Source organism: Artemia franciscana, unplaced genomic scaffold (genome assembly GCF_032884065.1).
Source record: "Artemia franciscana unplaced genomic scaffold, ASM3288406v1 Scaffold_1328, whole genome shotgun sequence".
In the NCBI taxonomy this organism is placed as follows: Eukaryota; Metazoa; Arthropoda; class Branchiopoda; order Anostraca; family Artemiidae; genus Artemia; species Artemia franciscana.
The window spans coordinates 155,173-166,909 of record NW_027062794.1 but is presented as its reverse complement, the minus strand read 5'-3'; the positions used below and the strand labels follow the sequence as shown (position 1 = coordinate 166,909).

General features: G+C 37.1%; 1 protein-coding gene across 1 annotated transcript; it reads right to left on the bottom strand.

The window, feature by feature from the left end:
• Positions 1 to 2,681: 2,681 nt before the first annotated feature.
• LOC136042469 (uncharacterized) lies at positions 2,682 to 3,992 on the bottom strand. Its single transcript, XM_065727427.1, has 2 exons — positions 3,925 to 3,992; positions 2,682 to 3,174 (listed from the first exon to the last, which is right to left on the bottom strand). The coding sequence occupies exons 1-2, from the start codon at positions 3,990 to 3,992 to the stop codon at positions 2,682 to 2,684; spliced, it is 561 nt and encodes a 186-aa protein (XP_065583499.1).
• Positions 3,993 to 11,737: the final 7,745 nt, after the last annotated feature.

Below are 11,737 nucleotides of genomic sequence, written 5' to 3'. Positions count from 1 at the left end.
ATTCCTCGCATTCCAATTATTCCAACGGATCTGCCTTTTCAATTTAAAAGATTGCAATTCCCAATTCGATTAGCATTTGCAATCACCATTAACAAAGTTCAAGGTCAATCATTAGAAAAATGTGGTATAGATCTTAATACTGATTATTTTTCCCATGGACAATTGTACGTTGCATGTTCGAGAGTTTGTAAACCTGACAATCTATATATATGCAGCGACAATTGGACAGCGAAGAATATTGTATATTCGCAAGTTTTACGCAGTTAATTTGTATTGTATCTATCTATCTATCTATCTATATAAAAACGAGTTGTGTGTATGCATGTTTGTAACAAGAGCGTTTTCATATGACGTCATTATTAGTACATAAGGCTTTGTATATGCACAGACAATGGGAAAGCCAAGAATGTTGTATATTCGCAATTTTTACGTAGTTTGAAACACATATATAAATCTATCCATATTCACAGGTGGGACACAGGGACAAAACTACAATGGTGCTTAACTAATATGGCGCGTATACCTCACCCCAATACCTAGTTAGTGGGGCGTCCCGGTCGTCATTTATATTCCTTGTGTCCCGGTCGTCATTTGTGTCCGGGTGTCCCGGTCCGTAATTTCTCTTCGAGCATTCCCCGTGTCCCGGTCGTCATTTATGTATCCCTCCTGTGCCCCTGGCGTCCCCGTTGTATTAGTGTCCCCGTGTCCCGGTCGTCATTTATATTCCCTGTTTCCCGTTCATGTTTTGTGTCCTCGTGTCCCAGTCTGTAATTTCTCTTTGAGTGTCCCGGTCGTCATTTATATTCCCTGTTTCCCTGTGTCCCGGTCGTCATTTGTGTCCCAGTGTCCCGGTCTGTAATTTCGTCAGTCGACAAACATGACGTCAGACGACAAACAACTTCATGACGACATACAGCTCAATTCTTATAATGACGTCAGTCGACAAACATGACGACTGTCGACACACAAACATGACGTCCGTCGACAGACACACAAACAACTTATTTATATATATATATATATATATATATATATATATATATATATATATATATATATATATATATATATATATATATATATATATATATATATATACATATATATACATATATATATATATATATATATATATATATATATATATATATATATATATATATATATATATATATATATATATATATATATATATATATATATATATATATATATATATATATAAATTAGTTGTTTGTTTGTCCATTGACTGACGTCATGTTTGTGTGTCGACTGACGTTGTTATAAGGATTGAGTATTATGCCGTCATGAAGTTGTTTGTTGACTGACGTCATGTTTGTCGACTGAAAAATTACAGATCCTACTTTGTGGCCCAAATATTAAACTTCGTCTATTTCGAACTTGTATTTGTCAGGATGAATTTGAAGACCAGCAGCCACTATCCTCCCTGAAACTTCCTTCAAATGCTGCTCGTCATCTTCCCAACTATCAGAGAATGTTGTAAGGTCGTCAAGGTACGCCCTTGCAAAACAAAGACATCCACTCAAAATCTTATCCATGGTACTCTGGGAGGTTGCTGGTGCCCCGTTAAGACCAAAAGGAAGCACTCATAGAATGACTCATAGAATGCGAACTTTGTTTGGTAAGCCATCTTTTCCATGCTCTCTGGTGTAAGTTGTACTTGCCAGTAGCCTTTGGTAAGATCTAAAACGCTGAAGACCCTTTTGCTACCTACTTCCTCCAGCAATTTATCTGTACGGAGAAGGGAGAAGACATCAAACATAGATACCAGATTAATATCCCGGAAGTCCAAACAGAAGCGAAATACTTCCATCTGGCTTGGCAACCACGTCTACCGGAGAGCAGCAGGGACTTGACGAAGGTTGTATAATCCTCATGTTTAGCATTTGCTTGATTTCTTCTTCAATGACTTGTTGTCGACTCTCTGGTACCTTTTAGGCTCTCTGACGCACTGGATGAGCATTACTTGTATCAATGTGCTGTCTGACCGCTGATGTTCTTCTAGTAATTTTAAAGAAGGAACTTCTGAATCTCATTAGTATCCCAAAAAGTCTTTTCTTTCTCTTTTCCTTAAGGTGATTTAGCAAATCTGTCACAATCTGGATGTCTTCCTAGTTACCAGAATTAGCTGCCTGGTCAAACGAAGGCATACTTGGAGCTTCGTGAGCAAAGAGGATGAAATTCGTTGGCCTACGCTGAAACTTCCGAAGAAGATTGATGTGTAGAATCTAATTCTTCTACCTTCCTTCCGGGAACAGGACTTCGTAGTTTACAGCCCGACTTTCTGAGATACATTAAAGGGTCCTTGCTATCTGGTTTCCAATTTACGAGTTCCAGTCGGCAGAAGGACGGGGACCTTGTCGTCCACCTGCAGATCTCGCGGCATCGCCTTTTTGTTGTATTGGGTTTTCTGCCTTTCAGACACCTCCATAATATTTTCATGACCCTCTTCTAGGATCTACCGAAGTCGTTCTCGTAAAGACAAGAGCTCTTGTGTGGGTCTAACAGTAGAGTTTTTAATGTCTTCCAGGTGCTCCTTGATGACGTCCAATGGACCTTTCGGCCTCCACCAAAACAAAGCTTAACAGGACTAAAATTGGTTGAAGCTTTAGGCTTTTCTCCATAAGCGAAAAAGACTTGGGGATAAGGCGTTCCAAGTCTCACAGGTCATCCATAACAAACTTCTTCAAAAGCTGAACAAGCATCCCATTTAAGTTTTCAACCAGGCCATCCGATTGTGGATGAAAGGGTGATGTCCGTATAGTTTTCATTCCATGAATTTTGTATACCTCGAGTAAGCTCTTAGTGACAAAATTCGAACCCTTGTCTGTCAGGATTTCTTCAAGAACACCAACGCAACAGAAATATTGCTCAAATATTTCTGCAATTTTCCTGGTATTTATAGATCTCCAGGGTATTGCCTCGGGACAACGAGTAAAATAATCTGATATCACCAAGAGGAATTGATGACCATTCCGATATGGTATTAATGGTCCCCCAATATCTGCTGTAATCCTCCTGAAAGGGTCTTCAAAGACCGACAGTCGTAACATGGGGACCTGTTCTTTTGGCTTAAGCTGTACCACTAGCTGGCGGATATCACAAGTATGTACAAACCGTTTGACATCTTGACGTACCCGAGGCCAGAAGAACCTATGGATGATCCAATCAAGAATGTGCGAAACTCATTCCAATCAATCAATGAGTGAGTGACAACTCATTAGGGAATCATGGGCGACTATCAGGACAAGCGACCTACAAGGCTACGGAGCTACAAACTATGAAATATCTTCCTTATCCAGCCTGGTTTTGGTCTTCTTCTAGAGCAGACTATTGATGGCTTCGATACCCTGGCTTATACTAGCCAGAGTGAAACACTTTGTCAGTGCGAAATCTTGTTGTTAATTTAAGAGGTTAGCTAATTCCTTAGATGTTAGCTGTTCTGGATCAACTTCTGATGGTTTTTCTTTAAAGGTTTTTTCGTCTCCACTCTGTTTTCTCCTTTCGTTGTCATCGTAGACTCTTTCTTTCTTTCGAGTTGTCTCTCCAATTCTTCGACTCTACCATAATCTGGGAAACATCATTTTCTGGAAGATTTATTGCGGAGGCTTGGGTCTCAGCTTCCAGCCCAGTGTAGTCTTTCATCATAGTCGATACAAGAATATAGACAGCAGGCATATCTACCTTTGCCTAAGAAGTTCTAGGAATCCTGGCAACGATCTTCCGATGATAGCATCTACGGGTAGATCCTCATAAACTGCAACCTCTACATTGTCTTGGAAGGTATAATTGCAACATCCTATTTCCACATTGCACTTATGTAGAGGTTATTGCTTACAATCACCGTGGACACAATATTTCTCCGTACTGGACGATGTTTGTTCACCCAGGCTCCCAATGTACCTTCCATGGACAATAATGATGGATACTCCACTGCCAATAAGGATCTCTGCTTTATTCTCATCTATCATGCTCCTGACATGAAATCTTGCCTTAATTCTTTCTTCCAGACTTGGACTCTAAGCCAACAGTTTTTTTCGCCTCCTCGGCTCCCTACAGTCAATAACTTTGCGACCAAACTTTGCACAAATGAAACAACCTCGTGCCCCTCTGTTAGTTTTCTTGCGCAGAGCGGTTCGACTGCTGCATCCTATTGCATTCGATTCTGCATTCACCGGCTTGTTCGAGGAGTCAATTAGCTGTGCTTGCTTTGGCGCCATTTCTTTCCTTAAAAACTGACGTGACCATCCTTTCGATCCTTCGCATCTACCATCTTTGTGGTCTATGAAAAAGTTTTCAACCACCTTGCAGACAGCAGCGAGAGTTGGTTGCTGCAGTTCTTTCAAACGGATACGTAGTTGTTCATTCCTAATAGAACTGATATATTGTTCCACCACCAGCTTCCTAAGGATATTGGCTATCTTCATTCGCAACTCATCTGCGTTTGTGATCGATCTGCATTCAAGAACGTCAAATCATTTGGTCAGCAGCTTCACTAGCTTCTCACCGTAGTCAGTAAATGACTGGTCTGCCTGCTTCTGTGTTGTACGGAATAACTCGCGATAGTGTTCATATGTCAGTCAGATTCTTGTCGGAATAGCTTCTTTCAAAAGGTCGTAGTCAGAGCTATCGGCCGTCGGAACAATTGCAGAAGCTTCTGCGGCTTTACCTGTCAGCAAGGCCTGGAGTCTAACTGCCCATGTAGCACGACTCCAGTTATTTTGGGTGGCAGATCACTCGAAGGTTGTGATGTATGCATCGATATTCACACCATTCGTAAACTTGACAATCTGGATGAAAGTATTCTCAGCTGTAATTGTTTCACTGATTCGTTCGTACAGCTTGAACCAGAGGGGTAAACTGCAAAGTCACCGATTCCAGCTGCTGTTGTATAATCTGGCGTAACCGACATAGTGTAACAGACATAAAAGACAGACAACTTATTTTTATATATATAGATTTTTATATATATAGATACAGTTTCTTCTTTAGTTTTTTTTCTTTTTTAGTTTTTCTTTTTTTTAGTTTCTTCTTTTTATTGATTTGTTTTCTTCAATTTGTCAATGTTCATTCTAACATTGACAGTTGGAAAAATTTTTACGTGCCAAGCTTGCTAAAGCTCCAACAATTTATATTAAACCTCACAATTTGGGGTTTCTGTTTTAAGGTTTTTGAATTACCTTAATCTATTGTCAAAATATATTGAAATATTTGTGCAATTCCCAGTTTTTCCAGGACTGATTCTTTTGTACAGCTTGAACCAGAGGGGTAAACTGCAAAGTCACCGATTCTTCTTTAGTTTTTATTTCTTTTTTAGTTTTTTCTTTTTTTTAGTTTCTTCTTTTTATTGATTTGTTTTCTTCAATTTGTCAATGTTCATTCTAACATTGACACTTGAAAAAATCTTTACGTGCCAAGCATGCTAAAGCTCCAACAATTTATATTAAACCTAAATCTTTGGGGTATCTGTTTTAAGGTTTTCGAATTGCTATTTTGCTATTTTCAATCCCACGTGTCGTAAGGAACTTCTCTGGTCAGAAGTTGAAAATGAATTTTTAGGTTTCATTGAACAAAACCAGAAAAAAAAATGAAGACACAGTCAACCTGACGTCTTGATTGAGGGGATTCTGGTTCTTTAAAATGTCTACAATATTGTTTCCATTATAGCTTTGCTATAATCGAAACACTTGAACACTTCAACACTTGTGCGCTTTCAAGTGCTCTGTTCAGAGCACTTGAAATAATAATGAAATCGGTTATAAATGGATATATTTTCTTGTTACATATTTTTTATTAGGAATATGTTTTAATATTGTGGTTGCAATAAACTGTTTTGCCTTTTGGGGCTCAAAATTTAATTTCCTCCAAAAGAAATTATTAAATTACGAAAGAAGATAAAAAAGGGCACCTCGTCAAGCATTTAATTTCATCCTAATTAAAAAAAGTATATTAGCCAATAAAATTTTACTAATTAAATTGATAAAGTTATTAAAGAAATATATATATCTATATCCATAAAAATGTAGCGTCTGTCACACTATCTTTTATAAAAAAAGGGGAAAAAATAGAAAAGATAGAAGAAAAAGAAAACTAAAAAAAGAAGATAAAAAGCTAAAAAAATCGGTAAAAAACTTAAAAAACTAAAATGAAAAAAAAAGAAAAAACTACAAAAACTAAAAAATAACAACTAAAAAAGAAAAATCTAAGAAAAGAGAAAATTAAAAAGAAAAAAATAATAAAAAGGAAAAAAAATAAAAAGAAGGAAAGACTAAAAAAGAAAAAGCCTGAAAAAGAAATAAAAATAAAAAAAATAAAAAGAAAAAAAGAAAAAATCTTAAAAAACTAAATATACTTTAAAAAAGGAAAATCTAAAAAAGAAAAAAAAGAAGAAACTAAAAAGATTGACTTTATTTAAAAAAATAAAACTTGTTACATTTCACCACCAGTATTTCCTAGTGATTTAGCATGTTAAGGTATTTGTTGATCAAACCGTGGATATCAAACACTTTTCAGTTACTTTCAAAGATGAAAGTGAAACGACCAGAGGGCTCAGTAGCATTATTTACCCATTTTAAGACTAGATTGTACTAATAAATCCCACTTATTTTTTTAAATAAAGTCAATCTTTTTCGTTTCATCTTATTTTCTTCTTTTTTTAGTTTTTTCTTTTCTTAAGTTTTTTTTTAGTTTTTTTTTAAGTTTTTCGATGTTTAGATGACGTTCCTTTTATCTGAGGATAAAAGTGAGACAACCAGTGGGCTAAAAACCTCCTTTGCTATTTAAACCCTACTTAAAGGTTTGGTGATGTTAAGACAAAGTTCTTATTATCCAAGGATAAAACTGAGACGACCAGTGGTCTAAGCTGCATTTTTTACGCACTTTAGGACTTCCTTGAGCTATTAAAACCTCACTTAGAGTTTTGCGATGTTTAGACGACGCTCGTATGATCTAAGGATAAAAGTGAGAAGACCAGTTGGCTCAACATCATTTTTTACCCATTTTAAAACTTTCTTGGGACATTAAAATCTCTCCTGAAGTTTTCGATATTTAGACTACGTTCGTATTGTCTGAGGAAAAACGTGAGACGACCATTTAGCTCAGCAGTATTTTCTATTGGTTTCACGAATTTCTTGAGCTATTATAACCTGACTTGAAGGTTGTGTGATGTTTAGACGACGCTCGTATGATCTAAGGATTAGTGACCTCGTATGATCTCTTGACCAGTGGGCTCAGCAGCATTTTTTTTTACCAATTTTGAGACTTCCTTGAGCTATTAAAACACCACTGTAATTTTTGCAATGTTTAAACGACTTTCTTATGATCTGAGGATAAAAGTAAGACAACTGTGGTCAAAGCAGCTTTTTTTCCATTTTAAAACTTTCTTTGGCAATTAAAATCTCTCTTGAAGTTCCTGGATGTTTAGACGACGTTCGTATTGTTTCAGGAAAAAAGTGGGCTCAGCAGTATTTTCTACTGAATTTATTACTTTCTTGAGCTATTAAAATCTGACTTGAAGTTTCGCGATGTTTAGACGACGGTCGTATGATTTATGGATAAAAGTGACGCGATCAGTGGGCTCTGCAGCACATTTTACTCATTTTAAGATTATGCTGTTAAAACCCCACTTGAAGCTTGGCAAGGTTTTCGCGATGTTGTTATGATCTAAGGATAAAATTTAGACGATCAGTAGGCTCAGCAGCACTTTGTACCCATTTTAAGACTTGTTTGTGCTATTAAAACGCTACATGAGCAACTGATCTGGAAAAAAACTTAAAAAAGATAAATGTATCATTTTAAAGGCTCCTGAAAGAAAAAATAAAGATAAATTAAATCATTTAGATTTTCATGTCTAACTGTCCACCAAATATTAAATTATTACATTTTATCGGTAGTATAGGAAAAATGAAATATATTTAAACTCTTGTTTCCCAAAACCTGTTTTCATTTTAAAACTCAGAATGGGAAACTGTAAAAATGTAACAAATTTTTATTGTAGCTTGGATTACGACACGCACGCATGATTCATGACCAAATGAATCCTTACGATACGCAGGATTGAACCTGCCACCCTTGGATCAGGATGCACAGCTTTATCCACTGCGTCATCGCAAGGTATAAAGGACAACGTTTCTTTTATAACTTTATTAATTTACTTTAATCAGTAAAATTTTAATGGCTTACATAGGCTACGCGCGTGGTGGGCTTGGAGGGGCACGAAGCGCCCCCACCAATATATATATATATATATAAATATATATATATATATATATATATATATATATATATATATATATATATATATATATATATACTAGCTGTTGGGGTGGCGCTTCGCACCACCCCAACACCTAGTTGGTGGGGCCCTTCACGCCCCCCAAGCCCCCCCGCGTGCGTAAGTCGTTACGCGCCATATTAGTTACGCGCCATTGTAGTTGTGTCCCTGTGTCCCACCTGTGAATATAGTAAGTGAAGATAGATTTATATATGTGTTTCAAACTACGTAAAAATTGCGAATATACAACATTCTTGGCTTTCCCATTGTCTGTCCACATACAAAGCCGTATGTACTAATAATGACGTCATATGCAAACGCTCTTTTTACAAACAAAAAAACATGCATACACACAACTCGTTTTTATATAGATAGATAGATAGATAGATACAATACAAATTAACAGCGTAAAACTTGCAAATATACAACATTCTTCGCTGTTCAATTGTCGCTGCATATAAATAAATTGTCAGGTTTACCGACCCTCGAACATGCAACGTACAATTGTCCATGGGAAAAACAATCAGTATTGAGATCTATACCACATTTTTCTAATGATAGACCTTGAGCTTTGTTAATGGTGATTGCAAATGCTAATCGAATTGGGAATTGCAATCTTTTAAAGTGAAAAGGCAGATCTGTTGGAATCATGGGAATGCGAGGAATAAGAACAGCCTCACCCTCAAAAGGCCCTGTCAAGATTGTGGCCTCTATTAGGTTTTCCATTGTTTTTTTTTACGGCAAGTCGTGTGCCATTGCAAAGCTTTGGTGGGTTGATATTTCTTAAAAGTATTATTGGTACGCCTATTTTTAGTTGTAGCACGTGTGGTGGAAGCCCTGAAAGATCCACGGAATTTAAAAATTCAGATGGATAATTAACCACTTCATTTGGTTCCAAAACTGTGTCCACTGACTTGTAAAGGACTGCCTGGTCTCGAATCTTGGTCAAAGCAATATTGTTGATTTCGTGGACGTCTATATTTTTAGGTGCGAGAATCGCTCTTTCACTTAGCCATTTATTATTTTTATAATTTTTTAGAATATTCGGAAATACTTTTTCAATCAATTCATTTTTGGACGTCACTAAATTACAGAAATCAGTAGGTAGTTGTATACGTCCTGCAAATTGAGTCTACTGGGAGCTTTCCGTTTCCCATTGCCAGCAATTGATCTGAAAATGTTTGACCAAAGTCATCGTTTTGCAATCGGACACGCATATTTGTAGTTAATTTTAATGTTTTTACGTGTGCCCATAAATTAGAATTTTTCAGGCAAGCATTCATTTCGTCTGCAGGAGTTGATCTAGGTATTATAGGTAATGTTTGCCTGAAATCTCCCTCAAACAATATTAATGTGCTGCCAAAGGGTTTCGACTTCCCTCGCAAATCTTTCAGGCATTGATCCAGACCCTCGAGCGATTTTTTGTGTGCCATTGTGCACTCATCCCAAATAATAAGTTTGCATTGCTGCAATACTTTACGCATCCCAGATGATTTGGAAATATTGCACGTGGGAGTTTCTGAAGAATGCAAGTTCAGAGGCAATTTCAAAGCGGAATGAGCAGTTCTTCCACCAGGCAGCAATGTTGCGGTTATTCAGGACGACACAATTGCCAACGCTATATCAGTTTTTGATCGAATTGATGCCAGAATCAGTTTTATCACAAACGTTTTACCAGTACCTCCTGGCGCATCCAAAAAGAAAATTTCACCAACGTTGTTATCGACACAATGCATTATCGTGTCATAAATGTCTTTTTGTTCCGACGTTAACTTGGAAATGTTATTTTGTACATACAACAATAGATCACTCGTACTGTAACTTTGTTCACGATCCAATTCTACAGATGTCGAAACAGCAGCGATACGGTTAGGTGAAGGCATTCCCAAATCCTGAAGAGGTTTGTTTGCCATACGTACGCACAAATCTTCTATAACAACTAAAGTATAGTTATAAATTTCTGATGTAAAATCAAAAGTCATATCTGACGTCTCTAACTGTTTTCGATGGAGTATATCTTCGGACATTTTTGACTTATATTTTTCCCATAACTCTCTAGGAGCTGATGGAGAGCAAGTTGTTAAAATGATGCCAAACAATGCACGAATTTGACTTGGGGTTGATGTTTCGCACGCGTCATTGATGTAGTTATCCCAGTGTTGGTCATTCTCCAATAAATTCAGAGCTTGGCATGCACTACGGTAAGTGTCATGTATAGTACCATTTACAGTCCTCAAATACTCAAAGGATGTCGGACCGGGCACATTCACCAAAAGCAGGCGTAGAAAGAAGCATTCATGTTGATTGGGGTGAACGGTGTAGAGTCTTCCTATCGTGGTATCTTTGAAGATGGTAGGCTGGCCGTCGACTGACTTACCCTGTTTTCGACGTTCAAATACTTTATTTTTAGTATTCCACGTGTAATACGAAGGCACTTCAGTATACAGGGCACTTTATTGCACGTTGGTTTCCGAGAAATAAACACTTTGACCATTCTGTAAATGTACCGCTAAGTGAACAACAGCTGGACTAGGTTCATGTATCGGAAATGAAAGAATTCGCCAAACAGCTTCATTACTACTTATGTATCTTCCAGCCTGATATTGTACGATTTCGTCGATATCTTTGATTTCGGGCTGCAAGCCAAAAACTGCCATGTCACTGCCTTTGTTGACGTATTTACATATGTATTTGATTGCCTTTACGGAGTTACAGTATTCAACGTTTATGTGTGCATTAAATGTTTTTTGATTATAATGGGGAATACAGAACAACCCACTGGTTATCTACTTCGATGGTGGTACCGTTACGCTTCTTTATTATTGCTGTTTTACCGCCATCTTCAGTAGATCTTCTTCTATATTGTGGGTAACCATCATTGCCAGTAATTGTGTTGGATACTAAAAGTCGAGGATATTGCTTTGTGTACCTTCCTTTGGCCATGCATGGTGAATTTTCATTCAGTGCACCGCAAGGTCCATGTATCATATTTTTTACAATAATATCATGTAACCCCTTATCGACATTTTCATCAGGTATTTCAGCAGAAATCACATCATCAATTTTGTTCGAAGTAATTTTTTTATGTAGCCAGATTAGTATATGTGCGTGTGGCAAACCTCGTTTTTGCCATTCCACTGAGTACATCCAGCATCGCACTGACCCAAACACTTCAAGTTTTATTATGTAGTTTATCAGTGATTTCAACTTTTGCCGGAACACACGGGCCGTAATGTCATGTCGATGAACCGCCGATTGTCCTTGAAGTAAAAGTTGCAGTATCTCGTCCCAAGATTGATTACATTTAAATGTAATAAATAAATCTGGACGACCATAGAGACGAACATACGCAATAGCATCTTGAGCATATTCATGCATATGACGGGGACTGCCAGCATATGACGAAGGTAAAATTGTTAATCTTCCAACATTTGTGATATTACC